The sequence below is a fragment of the Nasonia vitripennis genome, chromosome 2 (assembly GCF_009193385.2).
Source record: "Nasonia vitripennis strain AsymCx chromosome 2, Nvit_psr_1.1, whole genome shotgun sequence".
In the NCBI taxonomy this organism is placed as follows: domain Eukaryota; kingdom Metazoa; phylum Arthropoda; class Insecta; order Hymenoptera; family Pteromalidae; genus Nasonia; species Nasonia vitripennis.
The window spans coordinates 25,966,917-25,990,630 of NC_045758.1; the positions used below are offsets into that span (position 1 = coordinate 25,966,917).

Below are 23,714 nucleotides of genomic sequence, written 5' to 3' on the forward strand. Positions count from 1 at the left end.
TCCGGCAGCACATGCCCTCTCTTCCGCATGTAAACACTCGGTCAGTAGCGCGGTACAGCAGCAGCGGCGCAAGCTATGCGAGAAGACTCGGCAGAGCTACGCTCTTGCCTCTTTTAAACAAGCCGCGCGCTACAACATTCGGCATCCGAAATAACAAATACCCCGCGTGATTCCGACCGCAGGCGCGGGATTCTGTCGCGGCTTGTGGAGCCCCGACTGCGGGAATGCATCGCAAATTGCGCGGAGAGATAGTAGAGTGCTCTCTTGGGTAATTGGATTTTCCGAATACCTCCGAATACGCCTCTCCCCTCTTAGCACTCTTCCCTACCGATTCCTATATTTCTCTCTTTTTCTCTCTCTCTCTCTCTCTCTCTCTCTCTCTCTCTCTCTCCTAACGATGCATTCCACCCACGCGTAACATTTTTTTCGTTTCGCCTCGGTAATCTCGTTGGCATCGCGGGGATCAGAGAGCAGCGAGTGAGTCATCGAGAGGGCAATTTCTGCCCCGCGTCGAGAGAACAGAGGAGCAAAACAGGAACCGGCAACGCTTACTGCGCGCGGAAACGGAGGACAGCGAGGAGGGATTAATCCGCCAGGTCGTAATAAGTACAATAGAGCAGAAGCGTGCGCATCTACCGCAGCGTCATCTTGATATCGCCGCGCGCTCAGACAAGCGTCTAATTAGTATTATCTCCTCTCGCGCTGCGCCGGACCTAAGATTTACACTGCTCGCGAGAGCAAAACGTCCAATTAAGGAAACCGGGGACTCGAGCTATAAGCGCGCGACGCGTATACATATAGCTAGCCGAGCGCGAGAGCTGAATTGCGAAGGAGCTGCGAGGAATTCGGCGAGGCGGCGGCACAAACAATCTAACGTATTACGAGAGAGAGAGAGAGAGAGGGAGAGAGAGAGAGAGAGAGTAGCACCGCGTACACCTAAAGTTTTAATTGTCTTCCCCGGCAGCATTGATGTAATGATAGCACGAGCTATGCATTGAGTCACGGAACTCGATGCTCGGGGGAGGGAGAAACGAGGTAATTGACGATTTCGCGCGAACTGGCGTGAATTTTCGAGTACCGATTATGTATAGGATGTTTTCCTTTTTATGCGCGCGCGCGAGGCGTACATAACCGTATAGTGTTTGCTCTGCGAACTGCGGCGCAAATATCGTCTCACTGTTTGTTTGTGCATGTATACCAGCGCTTTATATATCGGCTTTGCGAATAAGCTTTGTTGAATGTGGCTGTACGCATTGATAAAATGTTTGCTCTCGTTTAAACTGTATAGATGCGATTATGGCGGAGAGCCCGAAGCAAACAAATTCACAAACTTCTTTGAACGTAATATCCGTTTCTGAAAATGTAAAACACCGAACGTTTGCATATTTCTAGAGGCTCGTACTTCCTTATAGTAGCCCACTGATGCTGCTATATAAAAAGCTAATACAATCTGAAAAACTCATCCCATATCCCCGAAAAGGCAGCCGCCGCTTCGTGTATAAGTGAATAACGATAAGTCCGTACCTCCATACACATCCAGGAAAGTATAGCCATCAAAGCTTCGTGCCGGGCTATCTCGCCTGATAAAATTTCGCGTAACTGCGCTGCCCCACCGACAGACATATATATACGTCATTTAGTCCCTCGCTCGCTCGCCTTGTGGAGAACAGAGCCGCGCGCATATGTATCACGAGTATAGGCTACATGGAAGACTCGAGGGCGCTATAAATATTCGATAACGAGCATTAAACCGCCGTAATGTCTAATGCTCGGCGCGGTAAGATCGAGGCCTTTTAGTCGGATTTATCCGTCGTTTCGCGCCAAGGGAGTAAAGGCCGCCGGCGGCGGCGCGCTAAGCGATTTTCGGAGCCTCAATTATCGGTTATGGTTCCTACGTGCTGCCTACATAAATTCAGCCGCCGCCCCCGTGTAAAGCTGCGTGGTATATATTATGAAGACGCCTTTTTTTCTTATCGCTATCGCGATTGCCACTTTTCCGCGAGGAAGCGAGCAGTCGAGGCTTGTTCGAAAATGAAACACAAGAGGACGAACGGCTCGGGAAAAAGATATATAAGAGCGGCTTGAAGCAGATAGAGAAGAAGAAGAGGAGGAGAATGAGGAGGAGAGAAGAAGGAGGCAAAGTTGGAGGCCAACTTCTTTCTCATCGTAAAGTTATCCCGACGGTAATCATAAAGTTGTAGCCGTCGGGTCTTATGGACTTGCAGCAGCAGCAGCGGCGCCGGCGGCGGGGGTCGTCGCGCGTCCCACGTTATCTAAAGATTTGTTGTTTCACTCTCCGAAAGTTGCCCTCCGCTGTCTCTCATACCTAATGATTGCGATCGAACAAACAATACGCGCGAACTGCTTTTCTCTGTCTCGAGTGCTGGCTGGCGCTCTGGGCCGTTAACTTTTACGAGAACCTGCATACGCGGTGTAGGTATGTGCCTCCTAAAGAATCGAACGAATCAAAGATCGAGCGACGTACCTAATTCAGAGCCCTACTCGCTATATAACTCGAGAGTCTCCCAGAAAAAGCGTATAACCCGTACGCATATCCGCTTTAAAAGATACGTAGCGAGAGCTGGATCGAGGAAAGAGCTCTTCTCTGCAGCGCGCAGGCTCCGATACACACGTACGCGGACTCTGGCAGTTGTTACTCCGGCCGATCCATTATTCAAGGCGCATCGCCCGCTGTGCTGGAGCTCACGTGCGAATGCGAGGAGAGAAGAAGAGAGAGAGAGAGAGAGAGAGAGAGAGAGAGAGAGAGAGAGAGAGAGAGAGCTACGGACGTTTTTACTGGCAAATCGTCTTGGAAGGCGCTGCTGCTTGTCGAAATGCTTGACAAATGCTCGTTCGCGCATTATTCGACGTGTCTGACACTCCTCGTCGGCGGCTGCTCCGGCAAATATTCCAAGCCGCGCTTTCATACGTTCGGGATTTCGCTCGGATGAGATTTCCGATGTGCCTGTACTGCGTCGCTCGAATATATCGGACGTGTACAACTAGCGCGCGGTAATTAACTCGAGAGAGAAAAAAAAAGGAGGAGAAGAGCCGTCGCGCATACGTCGCGCTTAATTATGCATGCGAGATTCGAGGGGGCGTTGCTTCACCTCGCTCTCGAGATCAGGGCCCAGCAGCAGCGGCGGTATAGAGAGGAATCCCTCAACCGCCTACGCTGCTCCTTTCTCTTTGTCTCCGCGCTCAGCGTCTTCTTGGCGTGTCGCGCGGAATTTACCATACGTGTCCCTTAATAACGACGAAATTTTTGGGATTCCCGAAGCAGCGGTAGTCTTTCTTTGTGCGCATATGAAATGTGCATATAGGATTCGCCGAAACAGCAATATCGCGCGCTGAATAAACATGCGCTAGGTGCTGCAGCAGCAACGAAAAAATGCAAGGGGGCGATGCACCGAGGCGCTCCTCTCTCAAGACGCACTTGTGAGTGTCTGGCGGTGCAGTCGAGCCGCTCATTAGGCAGCGGGTCAATGAGTCGTGCGGCGGCGGCGCATTTTTATTATACGTGATACTATGCTGCTGTAGTGCAGTATACGTGGGCGTCCGTTTTTCTTCGAATTTTTCTCGTTGTGAGAAGCTTTTCCTCGGCGAGCTTAACGAGAGTGGTTATTATTTCTGGCAACTCGCCTGGAAGGTTTTTGATTGGTGGAAATTACTCAGCGGGCGATGATTTCGGTCGAGCGTTTTAACGCGCTGAGCTTTGGCGTCACGAAATTATCCAACCGAATAAGCGAAACTCACAATCAGTAAAGCGAAAAACGACCTCGCGCGGCGGCGTAAAAAAGCTCTGTTCCCTGAAACTATCGCTTGCACGACAGATTATCCCTAACGCATCGATTCCGCGAATCCTCGCTGCGCACGTGTGCATTTGTCGCTGCTGCTGCACGTGAAAAGAAGTATACGAGGGAGATAAGATAAACGAGGGGCTCTCTCTCGTCGGGTATGCGGGTCACGAGTGGGTTTTGAAACGTCCATTCGCTATTTACCATTCCATTTGTTGCCTCCGAACGAACGAACGGAAGCGAGAGCGCATCGATGTCTCGCACGTTATAGAGGTTTTGCGCAAGAGAGAGAGAGAGAGAGAGAGAGAGAGAGAGAGAGAGAGAGAGAGAGAGACGCTCACGACACTGCGATTTTCTTACTCGACGGAGCGAGTTTTCGTCGCTGCTTCTGTGTGACTGCTTTTTTTTCGTCGGAATAGGATATAGAGGGAGTCGGCGGGATGAAGACGTCGGGCTAACTTTAGTTCGAGATTTCTGGAGAGCGATTGGTTTGCTTCGTGTGGGATCAATTGTTTTATTTTATTATACAAGCGAGAGATTATCTCGGAATTGATCCCTGTTAGCTGTTTGAATATTTACTTGAATTAGCAATCGATGTTTACTGTGCAGTCCGACGTTGCGAACACGCTTGTACAGCGCGCATGAATTTCGTAAACATACAAACTTATTTACACTACAATATCCGAATAAACAACGAACTTTCACATTAAAATCTTACATTCATTCATCACGCAAATGCATCAACTTGAGCGCAATAAGCTGCACGCAGGAATCCGTCTTTCCAAAACACACCGTCATCTCTTCTATTACAATTCAATCAAAATTTAATTAATACACATCAAACGCCAGAGACTTTAATCAAAGCAGAGCAGCAGAAGCAGCAGCAGCATTCATCACTCCTGCAGCATCGTAACGGCGACGAGCTTCCTTACCCATAGCCAAGACCGACAAAGGCGATGCAGGCTTCAAAGCGTCCTCCAGCGCATATTTCGCGCATCATCGTCGCGTCTCTCACGAATCTTCACAGATGAAGAGGATTCAACTCGACGATTTCGAGTCTGAGTCGCAAGTCCCTTGTCGTCGCAAGCTCAAAAGAGCATTTGGTGAATTTGCGTTTGGTGACGCGCGCGTTTTCTTCCCTCCTGTATATATCTATACGTACGCGAAAAGTCGTTGACAAATCGACGGAGAGCCAGTCGAGGATCGGCTTCCTTTGTACACGTGAAAACGTTCTATTTTCGCAGCTGTCGTTCCCTTATTCCGCGAAGCTTTTACCTCGCGCAGCTAGTGCGCATTTTCTTTCCATACTTTCCTCTCTACGTACGTACGTCGAAAAATAACGGAAAATCGATGCCCAAGCTCTTTCTCTCTCCCTCACTTTTCGCAATTTTTCGATGAGCTAGTGCGCGCAAACCCGGCGTGGCGTTTAGAGAGCCGCGCGCGGCTATGCTATTCCAAAATAATGGAGCAGTCCGAGAAATGAAAAACAAATATGACCAGTGGCTGCACACCGCACCTTCGTCGCGTATTGCATGCAATTGGCTCGACGATCGTTAAGCCGCTGCTGCTCGCGCATATACGCGCGGCTATCGGATTTTTATCCTATACCTTTTCTTCCTGTACGAATGTGTATAAGTGTAGCTATAGGCCTCTAGCTCTCGAAAAGCGTAATGCGAGTTTGCTTAATGCCGGCTGTGGTTTAACGGCCGCGCTATTGTCGAGCGCGCGCGCGAGATGCTATTATACGACGGAGCGACTTAATTCGTGGCCACTGCGGCGAGTAATGAGCCCGATTGTGAGATGCCTTTTTTTGCGCGCGCTCGGCGAGTTGGCTCGTAAAACGGATATAGTCGTAGCAGGCGAATTCATAAGAATCGCTCGGCGAGAGGGAGGACAAAATTTATTTGCTTGCTCAACTCGCTGTACAGAGTCGTTACGACAATGCGAGCTGTGGTCGTCGGTTTTTGCGCTGCTCTGGTAAACGGAATCTTATTGTCGGTAATCGCTAATCGCGTCTAGTGTTTATAAAGATAAGAACGTTCCGATCTCGCAAGTGAGTAGTAACAGTCGTGCTCGCGGTAGACCTTGCGCGCAAACTACAAAGTGATAGAAAAAGAAACGCGTCAGACTTAATTCCCTCGCGAAGGCAATTTCCATATAGAGAGAGAGAGAGAGAGAGAGAGAGAGAGAGAGAGAGAGAGAGAGAGAGAGAGAGAGAGAGAGAGAGAGAGAGAGCATCCATTATCGCTGCCAAAGGCAAACTCCGTGAAAACGACGGCGGAGCTGCAGCCAAGCCTAACCAATCAGCAGCCGCCGCCAGCAGTATACGCGAACGCACAAAAGACTCCCGTGTTCCGCTTTGTATTACTATACACAGAACAGCTCGCTAGCAGACACCATAAAGACGCTCTTTTCCAGAAGACGCTAAACACGCGTGCAGCAGCAGCTTTGAAATTCAAACACCTGCTGGCAGAGAGAACCCAAGTCCAACTCCTACTCCGAAAGTTCGCGATCTCTCATCCCTGTAGTAGCTCGCGCGCACGTGTACAGCTTTGATCGCCCCCGCAAACTTTCCTACAATTCCAGTCACGCGGGGAATTACACTCTGTGCGTGTATACTCTTTGCAAGCTCGTGAAGAGAGAGAGAGAGGGGGGAAGCTTCCTTAGCTTCTGGGTGTCTCTCGGAAACGATTAAAATCGACCGCGGCGCAACTTATCGACGATGACCTTCGCGCGCGCGCCAGCTGCCACCGCGTCGTAATCGTCGAGAACTGTGGCGTGTATACGCGACACACGTGCGACGCGCAGGGAAATTGCAAGCTTGCGGCGGCGGGGAATCTTGCAGGATTCAATCTGCTTGTACCTTCTACCTCGGTGGCTAGCTCCACCGCGTTTTCTCCTTCCTCTTCTCTAAGCTCGTCTCTCTCACTCTTTTCACCCCTAGTCCGGCTTATCGTGCATTTCCATTTTTCTTCGGGGAAAGTGAGACCGCGTGCAAGTTTTCGTGATTTAGCGCTCCTTCCACATCTCCGCGACAAAAGTGTCCCAAAAATGGTCCCCTTATCGCCCGGTGCTGTAATTTATGAATCGCGGGAGGCGTCAGCGCGCGTATAATGGTCCGCGCGGAGACTAAACTTTCGGGAGAGAATAAGAGAGAGAGAGAGAGAGAGAGAGAGAGAGAGAGAGAGAGAGAGAGAGACGTGCGGTGGGTAATTAATTGGCTGGAATTAACGCCGCGGCGGGAGAGATGCGCCTGGCGTGATTAATATCGTCAACTTTTGCATAAGGGATTGTATACCATGCGAGCTATCGCGATGCTCGACTACTTTTTCCCTTTTCTCTTCTCTCCTCCACATATTTTCTCTCCTTTCTCTCGTCGAGAAGAGAGAGAAGGAAAGAGTCCATTAGCTGCCGCGTACGCGCGCGGTTTCGGAAAAGTACAGAAGAGAAGAGTTTGCGGTGGTTCGAGGGGGAACATCGTCGTGACGTACAGCGATTGGCGCGACGGCTTCTTGGAAACTCGACTACTGCGCGAGCTTCGCTAACATTTTACGCTCTCCGGAGGGCTTTCCGCACGAGGAGCCGGAGTTATGAAATAGCTGCTACTACTACTGCCAAAGAGTTTATTTTGATTCGCGCGCGCATTGGTCTTTATCTATAATTTTCCGGGGAACGTGCCACGCGCGCTCTCGGGATGTATTTTATTTGCGAGATTTTAATTTGAGAAATTCGCTTTTAGCTCTCACCGTTGCGCGCGGAGAGGTTAAATCTACGGTATTAATAATATCGATCGCCGCGGTGACCGCCTCGGGTTGCGCTAAAAAAAGCGCGCCGGAGAATAAAATAGAATTAGGCTCGCAATAATTTACGGGACGCGGAGGAATTTAATTGAAAAAAGTGAAAAACGCCCCGTTATATATCAATCAGTCACATACACTGCACTCTCTGTTCCCGTAATAACGCGCATATTTAAAGTCATTAGAAACTCTCTCTCTCTCTCTCTCTCTCTCTCTCTCTCTCTCTCTCTCTCTCTCTCTCTCTCTCTCTCTCTCTCTCTCTCTCTCTCGAGGATGGTTATCTCACACACATACACAGAGAGCGAGGGAGATGGGTATAAATTGGATCCGAAGTGCCGAATTATAAGCGAGTGCGCAGTGAATGGCTCACACGTCTCCTTAACTCACTCGCGCGCGTGTCCCTGATTTACGGTTAATATTTCATAGCACTTGATTCCCCCGCCAAAGTCCCTCATTATTATACTACTGCAGGGATAATTATACCTTATAGTTATAATACTCCTCGCTTAATGACATCGCGAGGGAATATTATATTCCCGAGAATTTTCTCAGGGCACTTGATATTTTTTCGCAACCTTGAAGAGCCTTTTATTCGAGTCCGAGTGTGCGGCAACGTCGAATGAATTATGCGGGGGGGGGGGGGGGGGAGAAAAATTAGCGGCATTTTTAAAGAGAACGAAATTATAACACGCGCTAATTAGCTTTTTTTCAGCGAGCGCGAGAGACGGAGCGACTTTTATACGGTGACGGGCGCGTTCTGACAATTTTCAACAATAAAAACGCTCCTCCTTCAGCAGCTCGCGCGAGAGGCGAAGGCGGCGATATATCAAGCGGCGCCATATCGGGAAACGGCGAAATTGTTTTATCGAATTTCCTCGAGCGCGCGCGGGCAGACAGCTCCATAAATTATCAAATTAACAGAGAGCGAGAGAGAGAGGGAAGTGCGGGGGCGTCGAATAACCGCCGTCGATATATTCTTCTCAATCTCCGATCCAATAAATCAAGAAGCGCTAATTAGCCTATCCGGAATAGTAATACTGTGGGTATATCTCAAAATTCAGCTTCGGTATAATACACGCACACATAGGTATAACATTATACAGAGCTGTATAGCGAGTTCTCGCGATGGGATATGTACGCTGGAGAGAGCGAGTAAGCGAGCGAGGCCTGTAAAAGCCTCTGGCCGGGCTCCAATAAGGAAGCAATATACGCGCCCAGTCGGCCTTTGTCTCTTCTCTGCGTGTCGACGTCGTTCCCTTTTCTGAGGCCTCCTCTCGCTCTCTCGATGTTTCGCGATGAGTAGAGTTTGCACCCCCGGCTGCAGTAGCTTCCAACGAGCTCCCATTGTCTCGAGACGCGCCGATAATTGTGTTAGTTCGACTACTGAGCTTTATTTCCTCGCTTCAAGGGATATAGCGACGAATTAATAGATCACAGAGAAAAGAAGGCCTATCGCATCATAAGATAAGCGCAAACGAAGTTGAAACATTCATTTATAGCCCCCGTCGATCTCCTCCTCAACGCGCCGGCGATAGCATCATCGTCAGAGTGCCGACGGGGAAGAAATCTCCGGGTATAACCCTCGAAAGGTCTCTCTCCGATTCCTTCAGCTCGATTGGCCTTCGACATCTCCGCGCAGGTGACAAAAGAGCCGCCGCTGACGACGATAATCAGACGCTCCAGATATCGAATGACGCGCATCTGCGATTTCTCGCGCGCTCAGCGGAATACCCGAGTAGCTCCTCTTCCTCTCAGCTCTTCGTCGGCGCTTTTCACGTCTTCTTTCCCAGTCAGTCCTCGATTCTTATTACGTGACGAGTGCGCTTTTCTCCCCCGAGCGAGCTCCTCTATCGCCAATCCGCCAGTGGCTTTCGGGTGTTTGATTATCCCTCTGCCGCTGCTGACACTGTTATAACGCTTGCGATGCATTATTTCGACTCGTGCTAGAGCTCTGTGTTTACCTCTTTCGTTCGAGGCTGCATCGATCGGGGGCGAAATATTAATTTGCTTTTCGAGGAACCTTTATTATTATTATTGCAGCGTGAACTTTTCATTGTGTAACTGCAGTTCTAAAAAGCACATCTGACTATCCTTATGACGTACGTTTAATTAAATTAAGCGAAATTATTATAATATTCCTCTGCAAAAAAAGCTCTCTCTCGGAAAATTCGTATTCCGCGTATTCCGCATTTTTCCTCGCGGTACATTGAATTAGAGCAGCGCAAAAAGCTCTCGGGGCGTTAAAAAGGGAAGCGCTGGCGTACGAGATATGAACTCCTAATTCTCATCGCTCTTTTTTCTCTCTTCGCAGGTGCAAAGAGCCGGGCAGATACCAGAAGGACCTGCCGCCCACGGCCGTCATCATATGCTTCCACAACGAGGCCTGGTCGGTGCTGTTGCGGACGGTCCACTCGGTCCTCGACAGGTCGCCCGACCACCTCATCCAGGAAATCATCCTCGTCGACGACTACTCCGACATGCGTGAGTATATTTATGCACACACGCGAGTCTCTCTAATTCTTTTTAATTAGCCCGATTAAGCTCAATTTGCTCCGGAAAGTAGAGAGGCCGCAGCCAAGATTCGAGTCTGCGACTAATCCGGTGCACACGGAGAGAGAGAGAGAGAGAGAGAGAGAGAGAGAGAGAGAGAGAGAGAGAGAGAGAGTCTGCTGCTCTTAAAAGCTTCGAGATAAGCTCGACCGGCCGGAACCTGCTCTCATAAACATACCACTGGCCCTTTGTGTATACACGCGTACAGCGCGCACCGACTAGCTTTTCCCTCGTCCACTCGTCTCTCGCTCCCGTTACATAACCGGCGAGCGCTGATTGTTTTATCATCGGAACTAGATGATGAAGTGCCTTTGTTCGCGCGCACGCTTTATTATTTTTAATTAGAATCGCGCAGATGTACCCCCGATAACAAACGGTGCGGACTTTTTCTTTTTTTTTTCATTTTTTTTTAATAATCCACAGCGTCGCGGATAATAACGATCCCACGGGCATTCATGCGCGAGAGTGTACTTAGGAGCGGATTAATCAAGGGAATACATGCGCGCTTATGGGTTTCGCATTGTGTTGCGCGCTGCGGAGAGTAATGGGGATTTTGAAAAATGAAGAGCTTTCGGAGCGGCTGAAAGCTTCTCGGAATTAATGCGCGCGACTGATTGTCCGAGGTTTTCTTTTCAGCGATGCGGAATCGCAATTTTCTCTCGGAGCAGAATCTTCGACTTTGAAAAAGTGTCGAAAAGTGGAGCAAGGTTACTCTCGCGCGCTTTTCTTCGATTCGAATTCCGATCGTTGAAATCCACAGAACGATCAGCGGCGATCGAAATCTCTCCCAGAGAGAGATTAGGATGATCGGCCCGCGCGTATAGCGTCACACACTCGCTCGTCATATAAATTTCCCGGCAAGTAGCATCGCGCGCCGACTGTAGTAGCACATACAGCCCATAGAGTAATAGTCCGTCGATTTTCTGCAGCGCTGCGAGCGGAGCCGCACAGCATCGTCCGAGAAACGACACGATTGCGTGCCATTGTGCGCGCGGCTAAACCGCTTTCGACCTCTATATGTGTATACATCTGTATATATATATCGTCCGGGCGCGAAACATGCTGATCCGAGCCGAATCCCCTTATACTCGCGCGCAGCGGAGGCTTAATCCCGCGCACACTGGGGCTCGCGCGCAAAGGCTTAAGATCGCGGCTGCTGCCGCCTGAACCATTCGTTATTCGAATAAATCAAGTCCTGCCGGCGCGCGCGAGCGATATCGATCTAATCGTCACTCGTAAATCGAGTAGGAGGCCAGAGCGAGAGCTCAGCTGTGTGCGCTTATATTCCTTCGGGGATGACTGCGCGCTCCTTTATACTGCCGCGCGGGCTGATCTTCTTTCTTTGCATTTTGAGATCTTCTCAGCTCTCTTTCTTTTTTTTCACTTCTCGCAGTTGAAGATTGCTCGTGGACGGACGTGCGCGTGGGTGTGGCTGGGGAATAACAAAAGTTTGTCCGAGTGCAGATAAGCGGGGTGTTGTTATCGCGCGCGAGAAGGATAAATTTCGGGTCGAGTTATTCAGAGGGTGTCAACGTCTATTTCCCGCTGCACGGATATAAATTGCATAATCTCTATTTCGGGTCACTCGCGTCCGTGTATGCGGCAGAGCTAGCTCTATTCTGAGAACGTATTTAATCCGGTTCATTCGGTCTATTAATATCGAATTACAGAGGGAAAATAATCCTTCTATCCCTTACAGCCCACCTGAAGCGTCAGCTGGAGGACTACATGATGAACTACCCTAAGGTGAAGATCCTTCGAGCGTCGAAACGCGAAGGGCTGATCAGGGCTCGACTGCTCGGGGCGGCGATGGCCAAGGCACCGGTGCTGACGTACCTCGACAGTCACTGCGAGTGTACCGAGGGATGGCTCGAGCCACTGCTCGATCGAATCGCCCGAAATCAGACGACTGTCGTCTGTCCCGTCATCGACGTCATCGACGACACCACTTTGGAGTACCATTGGAGGGACTCGGGCGGTGTCAACGTCGGCGGTTTCGACTGGAACCTCCAGGTTTGTCTTATTATGAATAGGATTTTGATACGTCACTTCGAGAACGGCTTTTCTTCTATTTCGAGATAACTTCATCGACTATTCCAGTACACCTACGGATCGCGATGGAATATTCTCGGGGCGCAGCGAAAGATCGTGTTATTAAATTTAACAGTCGATATTTCTTCAGCGACTTCCATTAAAGGAACAATAACACGTCGCGATACGCCTCGTAAAATGCAAATGCCTCAAAGCGTCCGTAATTCAAATTGTAATAAGAAAACTTATCAAGCCTCCTTTACGACTCCGATAAGCAACCTACTCAGCTAATTACGTTTCAATCACACTCGACGCACGAATCCCCTTGAAAATCCATTCGAGACCAGAAAAAAAGCCAAACCAGCTCGACCAGGAGCTATAAAACTGATGAGCGATTCTTGTTACTAGTTTAACTGGCACGCGGTGCCGGAGCGCGAGAAGAAGCGACACAAGAATCCGGCGGAGCCGGTCTGGTCGCCGACCATGGCTGGCGGCCTCTTCGCCATCGACCGGCTGTTCTTCGAGCGTCTCGGCACCTACGACAGCGGCTTCGACATCTGGGGTGGCGAGAACCTCGAGCTCTCCTTCAAGACTTGGATGTGCGGCGGTAGGTTTCTGATAATTCAATTCCCGTGTTTCCTCCTCCGAGACAGAGAGAGAGAGAGAGAGAGAGAGAGAGAGAGAGAGAGAGAGAGAGAGAAGAGAGAGAGAGAGAGAGAGAGAGAGAGAGAGAGAAGAGAGAGAGAGAGAAGAGAGAGAGAGAGAGTTTCGCGTTTGCCTTGTCTCGGCTGTGACATGTATAGTCTCGCATTGTGCGCGAGTTTATGTATAAGGCTTTTATTAATAGCCCAATCTGCGACTGTATATCGATCTCGCAATCTGTCTCGGAATAAACGCGTGAATATCGACTCTCAAAAGTTAATCTCGTATCATTGGGAAGTGTATAAGTCGATACCGATCGGCCCGGATCAAACAACATCGACGTACCAAGCGAAAATAATTCACATACTCTATTTCCGTGTCCAGGAACGCTGGAGATAGTGCCGTGTTCACACGTGGGCCACATCTTCCGTAAACGCTCGCCCTACAAATGGCGCAGCGGCGTGAACGTGCTCAAGAGGAATAGCATCAGGCTCAGCGAGGTCTGGCTCGACGAGTACGCCAAGTACTACTACCAGAGGATAGGCCACGACAAGGTTAACACTCCTTTTTATTTCTCTCGACTTTTCCGCGCGCGAAAGCGACCGAGTGTATATTTTTGAGAAAGGACACGTAGTCGTCGCTCAGTGCAACGTTTTTTATATTTTTTGTTCATTCCGTGTTAACAAAAATACCAGCTCGATAACGCGTACCTCGTTTCTCGTCCTTTCTTTACGATCGTTTTACGATTCTTCACTTGCAGGGAAATTACGGAGACGTGTCGGACCGTAAAGCGCTGCGGAAGAATCTCGGCTGCAAGTCTTTCAAATGGTATCTCGACAATATTTACCCGGAGCTCTTCATTCCCGGCGAGGCGGTCGCATCCGGCGAGGTAAGTTTTCGGCGCCTCTTCTTTTTTTCATCGTCGTTTCGCGTTTTCCTCCCTATTCTCTCGTTTTTTTTTTCAACACAGCTGCCGCTACGTCGCCGAGTTACTTGTTTACAGATGCAGACACTGCTGTTGCGTTCATCCGGCTGGAATTGCAGGGGCGTAAAAAAGTCGAGAGACTCGACTTCTAGCTGGCGTAATAATACAGTTTTTTTCATTCCAGAGACTCCTCGCCGTCGGTTTCTCCAACTTTTGTATACCCACGCCGGAGATTTTTCGGCTGGATTGGATCTGCAGCGCATAGATTTAATCTCGCACACTGGTTAACGGAATACGTCTGGGGCATTATCGCGCGTCGAAGAATCGAGATACACGTGCAGTGCGCAGTGTAATAACTGTAAAAATAATTTTCGATCGACGCGCGATAAGAGTGTAACAAAAATGGCCGACCTCCTTTCATACCTATACACAGAGAGTGAGCCGTGCCGCCGCTGCACATACTCTCTCGGTCCCCGACACTTCTTTTGTTCGCGCGAGAAACACAAGCATCGATATCGTCGCGCGCGTTTATCGTCGAAACTCGTTTATCGCCCGCTAGCGCGTGCTTTCAAAGGCCCTCTCTCTCTCTCTCTCTCTCTCTCTCTCTCTCTCTCTCTCTCTTGCGCCATGACTCGTTGGAAATATAGGGAGTAGCCGTTATTGCCGCAGAAGAACGATGCATTAATTCGAACGCCGGCAGAGCGCGACAAGCCCGATTGATTCGTTTTTCCCCTCAGATTTATCCTCTCTCGCGGGTAATTGCGAAATCAATCCCGCGACGTCCGATCCTCGCTGATGCATTTACGTGTACACAAGCTTTCCTTCGAGAGAAAAGCCAACGCTCGACTGTACGGTCTTCTAGCATAAATCGTCGCTCGTTGCAGCTTCTCCTCTCTCATACTTTATGTTCGTGCGCGAGATAACCGGATTTACGCAAGAGAGAAAGAACGTTATTGTCGCGCGCGAGCTGACGAGCTCTGAAAAAAACATTTCACCTGGCCGGATTTATATTTTTTCGCGCTTTATGCGCGAGTGTGTTTACCGCTGTTCTCGCGAGCGCGTGCGAGTGCTCGGCTTTTACCAATTTCGCACTAGCAACTTTTTCCTCCCGTCCGTCGTTGCTGTTTATTTTCTCTCTTCGAGTTTTACTTTTTCGTTACACACACACTCACGCGCGCGTATATAAATCCGAACGACAAAAAAGCCGTAGGAATTCGCTGCTCTTGAGGACCGGACTCCTACGCTTTCCCACTACAAAAGGCTCGTAAAACAGCGATTTGCCCGCACGATTGCCATCCCCGGGCGTACATTATTGGCCGTTCGGTTTCCTCTCACCCTCTTTTTTCCATTCTTTCCTGCATGTGCCGTATACACGTATACACATAGTCGTCTGTCCCTGCGGCCCTTTTTCCTTCGTCGCTGGCGATTATACTCGGATCCGTCGGCGTTGGCTTAAATCACGTACTGCAGGGACATCGGCATCGCGCGGAATTTATAGTCGGCACGCTGAGAGAGAGAGAGCAGTCGGCGTGAATAATTTCGCGCGCTTTCGTACCGTCGTTACGTGACAACGGCGCTACTCGTCATTACGGACTTTTTAAGTCTCGAAACGACGGCCGCGTCGCTGTACATTCATTTGGAACACGACCGATCGCGCGCGAGCATATTAATGACGTGCCGTTCCGCAGTGCCGCGAGATTGATTTTTTGGAAAATGTATAAGAGAGCCAGATGTATTCCGTTGACACGTCATGTTCGTACACTAATGAGGACCGTGTGCTCTTTGATCATAAATTTTTTACCATTTCAGAAAAGCCAGGGAGCACTGAAAAAGAAACGAGATTCCACGCGGATGCGCATCTCCCTGACTTTTTGCTAATTTTCAGGCCACTCTATTTTTGAAATTTCTCCAATACGCATCGACGTGTTTTTCGCCGCGGCTGCAGAGCTCGAAAAAAAGTGCAGCATTGCTTTTTCAGCGTATTTACGAGGAACCATTAAAGCGGCTAATCGGCTTTTCGGATCAGCTCCTGATGATCGATAATATTTAGCGCGTGCGCACTTGCTCTAATAAACTTCGTCCCCTGCCTCTAAAACTTTTTTTCCAGCACAGAGGACTCGGAATTTCCAGTACGGCGCTTTTGCTCTTTCTCCCTCTCTCTACTCGTTCTCTATTTAGACCGCGCGCGTTATTTTATACGCATTTTTTCGAGATTGCTCGATTTTCCCCTCGCTCATATCCGGTGTACGCATCGCGTTCTATGCACATTTTTTTTTCGTATACTGCATTCCGTGAAATCGAGAACGTTGCGGTGCGAATGCTCATGACTGTCTTTAACGAAATACGCGGGGATTTTATTTTTCGCATCGATCTGCGCCGGAAAAAGCTCGGGCGTTTCCCGCTAAATCCCATACTCCGGCGCGTGTGTTTTTTTTTCAAAACGGCGACGACGCGAGTGTATAAAAGAGCTCAATGAATTTTTCCGCTCTTGAATGAACGATATCCGAGAGCTCGCTGCGGTTCTAGGATTACGCGAGAATCGCTGAGTCATCTGCTCGGAATCAGCGAATAATATAATCCGCGAGCTGCGCAAAAAAAAATGCGAACAAGAGAGGGAAAGAGATCAAAAGCTCGACGCTGTGCAGTGCCATATGAGCGTGTGCATGTGTATATGGTTAGGAAGTAACGAGTAGCACTAACAAGTCTGCCGAAGCGTGATATTAACCTGATACAATTAGGTGCGAAACTTGGGCGAGGGCGGCAACACCTGTTTGGATTCGCCTGCACGCAAGGCCGATTTGCACAAGCCGGCCGGGCTCTACCCATGCCATCGCCAAGGAGGCAACCAGGTACACAAATACACACGAGAAATCAGTGCATCTCAAGCTCTGATATATGTATGTGCCTGCACTGCACCAGCACGTGTGCTGCTACTCCCACCAGCAAGAGAGAGAGAATGGACCTCTGCGCTGCGTCTCTGTTCTTTTTATTTATCTTTTTTTTTGTTGTTTTCGTCTGCGTGCACCAATGTGCCGGCTTTACCTAAATTGATTTCGTCGAAAATAACCCGACGATTCTCGGCCCGCTGGAATTTATCGGGCGTTGCGTTTGTCCAGCTATGCGCCGATCGATCGCGTGCGGCTAAACAGAAGTAATTAATCGAGGGGATTTTCCGAAGATGAAGCCAGCGCACCGGTGCTCTCGCATACGGCTATTTAATAGTAGTATAGTTTCTCTCACCTCTATGTGTCTTTTTATTTATTTTTTTGTACGTAATCCATACTGTTTATACCGCAAGCATGTTTTACATAAATGTATACACTGTAGGTTAAGTCATCTAGGTATATATGTGTGCAAAGTTCTGTGTAACTAAGGCTGCCGCTTGTCACTCGCACATATAACGTTTATACCGTTGTACAGCAGCATTGCGAGACATGTGCCGGCGGTCGTCTGCGCCCGTTATTTTTTTCCAGTCTGTTGTTGTACTACTGTAACCCTTTTTTCGGTCTACCCATCTCTCTGTATCTAATGAAAAAATGTTCCGCATGTCCTTCGTACACGTTCGAGCGCAGATCCGACACTTGGCTAGCCGATTGTGCATAGACTCGCCAGGCAACCCGGAAGACCTGCACCAGGCTGTAGGCTTCTATGAATGTCATAACCAGGGCGGCAATCAGGTACACGCGACGCCTCCGCCTTTTTCGATAATGTTTTGCGCCTCTGTATCTGATCTTGACTGACGTACTCTACTCTACTCTACTGGATATGGGTGCTATTCTGGTGGTTTTCTCTCTCTCTCTACGTTATACTCTGTATAGTAGCGTAGACTCTTTCCCGCTGAGGACTGAGGGAGGGGGGGGGGCTGTAATCACGGATTCTCGGAGTCGCTGCCATCAGGTGCAGGAGAGGCGTGACCACTGCGACACGCTGGCTAGGTGCTGGTGTATCATCAACGTTGCCTGCGTATTGATTTTGAAAAAATCCTGCCATAACACTGTATTACCGAGCTCGTTCGACGGCTCGACGACGAGGAGAGAAAAATTGGTCGTGCCGTGTAGGCAAATATTTGGCTCCGCATATGCGGGTGGCGAGTTTCGAGCTTCAAATTTTTCAGCCGACGTCCGTCGATCGAAAGAGTCGAAGAGCGAAACAAGTGCCGCTGATGTGATTAATCTCGCTCTCGCTCGTCGCGTGCACACTGTCGAGGAAAACTAATTTTCATTTCCGCTCTCTCATATCGGGACACAATAGAAAGGAAAACAATAACGTTATGCCTATTGCTCATCTCATGTATACAAAAAAAAAAAAAACAAACAAACAAAAGAGAAAGGTGTGCGGTGGTGTGTGACCTGAGTGCTGCTAATTAATCAACAACAATAAACCCATACGTACGTGTAGATGGCCAACATTAATACTAAATAAATCCGTATCGGTGAGAATCGATCCGAAAGAACAACGGCGACCTTTCCTGATCCTTTTCAATTAAACTCCCAGGACGGTATACACCCCCTTCCCCCTCTATACACGCGTGATCATCCTCCTCCGTCGAAACGTCGTTTCATTCAGTCCTCGTCCTCGGCGCGATTGCCCGGAGCGTATCGCAGGTATATAACGAGATCGCCCGCGAGTAAACTGCTTACGCTCGCTTGTTGACGTTTCTTTTGCTACTCCGCCGTCTCTCCCTCTGCAATCACGCGCCTCTTGGACGGTGGCCCGTTAAACTTTTGCGCCGGCGAAATCCTGCTGGCTCTACTCTCTTTTGGCCGCCGCCGCCGCAGTGGAGAAAAAGGATATAAAGAGCTTTGTCGCGAGCGGCGTAACGAGCGCGGAATGAGAACGAACGGCCTGACCTTTTGCCGCCGCGTTTTCTCTTTCTCTCTCCGTCGTCCAGCTCTGTACACTAGCTTCTCTCTTTTCCTCCATCGTTCTCTGGAACTGCTGCGCGCGTTACACCGTAATTAAAACGCGCGACGCGCTGGAATTTTTAATTGGAATTTGCGCGATGATTTTTCGCGGCCGCGCCCCGGCCGGCGCATCGAACTAATTACTCGACTTTTTAATCATGCGCGATACTGCTTGCTTCCACTCTATGTGTGCGTGTGTGTGTTTTGTAGCAAAGCTTGTGCTGTATTCGAGTTCGTATTTTGAGTTACTCCCGCATGTAGCTGTATAACTGCCTGTATATATGCATGTCACGTATCCCCGAAAGAAGCAGCGTATACAGCGAGGAGGATAGAGATCGACTGGTGCTGTAGACTCTCGAAATTGGATAAACGCGAGTCAATTTCAAGGCGCAGTCAGGCCGCTAATTACGTCTCGGAATCCTCGATATCTATCCTAGCGCTGTACACTGCTGCTAGTGCTGCTGGTGCTTGTGTGTCGGTGTGGGTTGTACGCTCTGATTTTTCCAATGGATTTAATGACCGGATGCTCCTTTGAACCGCAGTACTGGATGCTCAGCAAGACCGGAGAGATACGCAGAGACGAGTCGTGCCTGGACTACAGCGGCACCGACGTCATACTCTACCCCTGCCACGGCAGCAAGGGCAACCAGCAGTGGACCTACAATACTCAGGTATACGCGTGTGCGCTGAATTTTACTCCGCGAGCCGAGTTTATATTTGTGTACTGAAACGTATATGATTCAGCTTCGAAATGGCTTCGCCAAGTTTTGCGAGCGACTCTTTGCTTTCATTGGATTAGTCAAATATTTGATGAGGTTGCTAAAATTTTAACGCTCTCGCCAAGAGCGCGAGAGAAAGAAGTAGTTTACGTTTGTTATTGCGGAGTTGGATCGCGCGCCAAGTTAGCGCGAGTTCGAATTTGTTCATATACGAGCTGGCATTGGATCGGGCGTTTTATACTTTCGAGAAGCGGAAGAAATTGTACGGGATCCCGTGATATTGCAGCCGTAATTGAACGTTAAAAATACATCGGCCTCGCGCGTTTCGGTTTAATTAAATGTTTAACTCTCGCAAGTCCGAACTTTTATTGCGCGATGCGGTATTTTATATTACCGATATCGTTATCGGGCCGTATTGCTCTCTGCTATTATTGCCTTTATCTTACACCGTTTGACTGTGCGTTTTGAAAATTAGGTATATTGTTCAAAATTATCCTATACAGAAAAGAGAGTATAATAAATTATTCAACAGCTGAAATCCTCTACACAAAGGCAAATTTTCCTCGCGAAGCTCCGTCTAAGTAGCTTCATTAGCTCGGCCGCGTCGTCCCTGCAGCAGCAGTCAATAAAAGCGCGCTTTGAAAATATTCATTAGATTCCGACGGGGTCACACGAGTCGACTCCGAAACGGCCACTGCATTATACGCGCTCTCTCCCCTTTTTTATCATTATATTATCGGCGGGCGTAGCAGCTCCGGCCTGCGCGCGATCAGCCGCTGCTGCATAAAAGCGTTTTCATTATGACTCGCCGGTGCGGAGGCCGTAATTCAATCTCGCGAGCCCGAGCGCGCCATTAAAATATCAAAAAGCGCGCTTTTTTCACGCGCTAAAAAAGACTTATCGATGCGTATATTATACGTATACACGAGATTATGCTCGTTATTTATGCGCGTTCTGCATGATGAATGGGAGCTCGTGTGTGAAATGCGTTTTTATCGTTGTTTCTGTTACGGGAAAAATTTTACAATATCGTTCGGACGATTTAATTTCGCGTGAATTTTCATCGGTTGCGTAATTAGCCGGCGAGGTCGGGTGTCATAGTCGCGATGTTTTGACTGACGGCTGTGTTATTCGAGCGCGTCGATATCGAGGTTTTTGCCAAATTGCGGAGTGTAAAGAAAGGCCGCGGCCTGTAATTTATCGACGCGAGAGAATGAAATGCTATCGTTATATTCGTTTCAAGGAAACGTTTATTTTTGATGGAATTTACCGCGTTTTTCGGTTGCGCTTTTCTAGTTTAAAATCGCGTCAGTTTAGCTTAAAATTGTTCGACGGATAGAAAACGATACGACCTATTGAATCTCACACGAAATATTTGCAGACGAAGCAGATCAGGCACGAGAGCAGCGGCAAGTGCCTGGCGATAACGGAGAGCAAGCAGCGGCTGCTGATGGAGGAGTGTTCACCGGCTGCGCCCCGGCAGAGGTGGGCCTTCGAAAACTACGACCCCTCGAAGCTGTGATACCGCGTCCCCCTGAGGGCGCTGCAACAGCGCCGACTGCACCAGCTCGCGACGTACCTCGGCCCTCGACTCCTGCCAGGGAAATCCAGATCCAGGATACGCCAACGAGGCGCCAACGACTAGCGAGACAAGACTATTCCTACTACTGCTACCACTACCACTACACATTCCGACTTATCTTCCCAGCGTTCCACTTCCGCGCTCCTGTGAGACGCATTTTTTTCTTACGCGTGAAGAAGAAGAAGAAGAAGAAGAAGAAGAAGAGAGACGACGAATTATTATTGTATGCACTGTTGGCGATTGTGCTATGTTATGATATTGTGTATTGTTGCGACGAGTTTTCTTCTGGGAAAATTTATTATTATTACTATTATTAATGATTATTAATTATTATTATAGCTATTATTACGATTATTATGCATCTATGTATCGCGTGGAGGCGGATATTCCCTCGAGTCTTCTCTCGTTGTTGGACGTTCTTTTTTTCGAGCTTCGAGGGAGGGGGGCGATGATGATGACGAAGCGAGACAGAGAAGTATCTAGACGTGTAACGAATAATGGGCTTAACGCGTTCAGTTTGTGCGCTCGTCCGCACACGTTGAAAAATTATTTTTATATTTTTTCTATAATACGAACGAAATGACAGAGACTTGACGTAGGCCTTGTACATTTCTGTAAAATAAATTCAACTACGATCAATGCCAGTTTATTTTAGAATTTAAGACGCCACGCGAGTTCGCTCGACGGAGATTGAAAGAAAGAGATGTATAATGTAAACAAAGTAACAAAAGTAACGAGAGAAAGAGAGCCGAGTGCATTGAGATTCGCGAAAGAGATTTTTTCCGGACTAATTAGAGAAAAAGGATTATTATAAAGCGCAAGGTGCTGTGCGAAAGAGAGACAAATAAAGTATAGAAATACGAATAGAGAGATAGAGAGAGAGAAAGTGTGAAAGCCGAGTGTATACTACTGTACATGAGAGTCTGTGTGCGCGAGACTTTAAATTAGCTCATTACTAGTTGCCAATTATTGTAATCAATAAATAATTCCAAGGCCCCTCGCGTTTGGGCGTCAGCCCCCCCCCCCCCCCCCCCACCACCACTCACCTTTCTATCAATCGCATCGAGGAAAAATACTCCTGTAACTTGGGCCAATCGAATCGCTTTTCCACAATCAGCCGTCGCTCTTTCCGTTCTTAATTAAGCTCTGAACGACTGCGCATCTGTCAATTGCTTTATTTTAATGGACGAATCGAGGATTCCACACGAACACGATAAGCTACTTTGGTTTGCCACTCATTTAATTGTCAAAGAGAAGAGGAAGGAAACTAATCAAGCGTCTACCGGCTGATACTAAGTGCTTCTACTAACTTCCATTCCCGACTGGGAGACAGACAGAGATTCGATTCGATTGTAACGAGTGCGCGTGCGTGATTGCGTGTGTGTGTATTCAGTGCGGCGAATAAGTACGTCTGTAAATCCGTTGAGATGATGGCATTGTCAAAAGATTAAAAACGAAAAAAAATGAAAGAGATTAATATAGAGAGAAAGAAAGGTTTATATACGGACGAATATACATGCATATTATACATATATAAATATAAATACACAAGAACATTTTCTACATTTGGTAAGGATGTGGCATATCGTAAGAGAAAGTGACATATGAGACAGCGCGGCGACATTGCACTACGCGAATTCTCCAGGGCGCGATGCGCGCCGCGCGTTTATCGATGTAATATCGAACGTGCCTTATATTTCGTGTAAATAACTATTACGAGTTAGAATTTAAACAAGAAAACTATTATTGTCATCATCACGGCGAAAGAAAGAAAGAAAACAAACTCTACGATATCGTGCAAGCATTTGTGTTGAATAAAATCGATGTTGTTTTATGTTACGAGAATTTCTTTTATCTGCTCATCTCCACTCACCAGAGATCCCTTGTCAAAGCAATACAGAGCGCGCGACCGCGAAAAAACAACTAACAAGCGAGCGAGCGCACCGTGTGCGTAAACATTTCGCGCTCTCACGCTTGATTTATGTATTTTAAATTAGCGGCTTCGTTTTAACCGCGCCGTCCAACAATGAACTGATGTTTTATGCATTAGGCGCTGGAACTCGCATGCGTTGAATTTTCTCCCTTCGGCAAACCGAGAGAGAGAGAGAGAGAGAGAGAGAGAGAGAGAGAGAGAGAGAGAGAGACTGTGCTGCTGCCCCGCTATACCGTTATACGCAGCGAATAAAGCTCATTTCGCGCGAAAAAAGCTGCGAGAACTTAAACATGCAAAATGCAAAGCGGTCATGATACGCGTGTAAGCAAACAAAGCCAGTGCTGTGTGCGTGTATTTTCGCAGGCGAGAGCGGCAATTAAGTGCTATACGGGTAGATTAAGGCCTGAATTCACAGCGCTGGCAGCGGCGGCGGTAGCAGCAGGTGAACGAAAATGAAATCGCTCGTTATTCTAGCGCAGCCGCGTTATGAACGAGAGTGTCGCCACTGCTGCAGCCGTTGTCTCTAGTGCGCCGAAGCGGCTTATACGTATTCGTATATGTATATAGGTACCGTTAGCGAAGAACCTCGGGGCTTTCATTCAAATAACTTTCGTCCTGGATTAAGTTTTATTAAAATTTGATTCGCTGCTGCGCAGCGAGAGCCACGAATTCGCGAGATGCCATTTGGAAATTAATTCATGCTAATACACCGGATCTAATGTTGCGCCTTTGCGTTGCACTTTGGTAATATTATTAAAAGCGCGAAATTCAATCGCATTAGCGCCGAGTGCATTGTAATATCTCGCGGCATGAATGAGCCTGTCCCGGCGCTTG

At 48.4% G+C, this 23,714-nt stretch overlaps 1 protein-coding gene across 3 annotated transcripts in view; it reads left to right on the plus strand.

Annotated features, from left to right (window-relative positions):
- Positions 1–22,786, plus strand: part of LOC100121727 (putative polypeptide N-acetylgalactosaminyltransferase 9) — a 95,865-nt gene extending 73,079 nt beyond the window's left edge. For 2 of the 3 annotated variants that reach the window (XM_016982078.3, XM_032596880.1), the window contains 8 exons: positions 9,906–10,075; positions 11,844–12,157; positions 12,584–12,782; positions 13,202–13,371; positions 13,578–13,706; positions 16,481–16,591; positions 19,189–19,317; positions 20,747–22,786. In XM_016982078.3, the coding sequence (XP_016837567.1) occupies positions 9,906–10,075; positions 11,844–12,157; positions 12,584–12,782; positions 13,202–13,371; positions 13,578–13,706; positions 16,481–16,591; positions 19,189–19,317; positions 20,747–20,887 (1,363 nt within the window). In that variant the 3' untranslated portion in view covers positions 20,888–22,786. Of the gene's footprint in view, positions 1–9,905; positions 10,076–11,843; positions 12,158–12,583; positions 12,783–13,201; positions 13,372–13,577; positions 13,707–16,480; positions 16,592–17,314; positions 17,420–19,188; positions 19,318–20,746 lie in introns of all 3 variants that reach the window. The other variant, XM_016982080.3, reaches the window with a different exon arrangement.
- Positions 22,787–23,714: the final 928 nt, after the last annotated feature.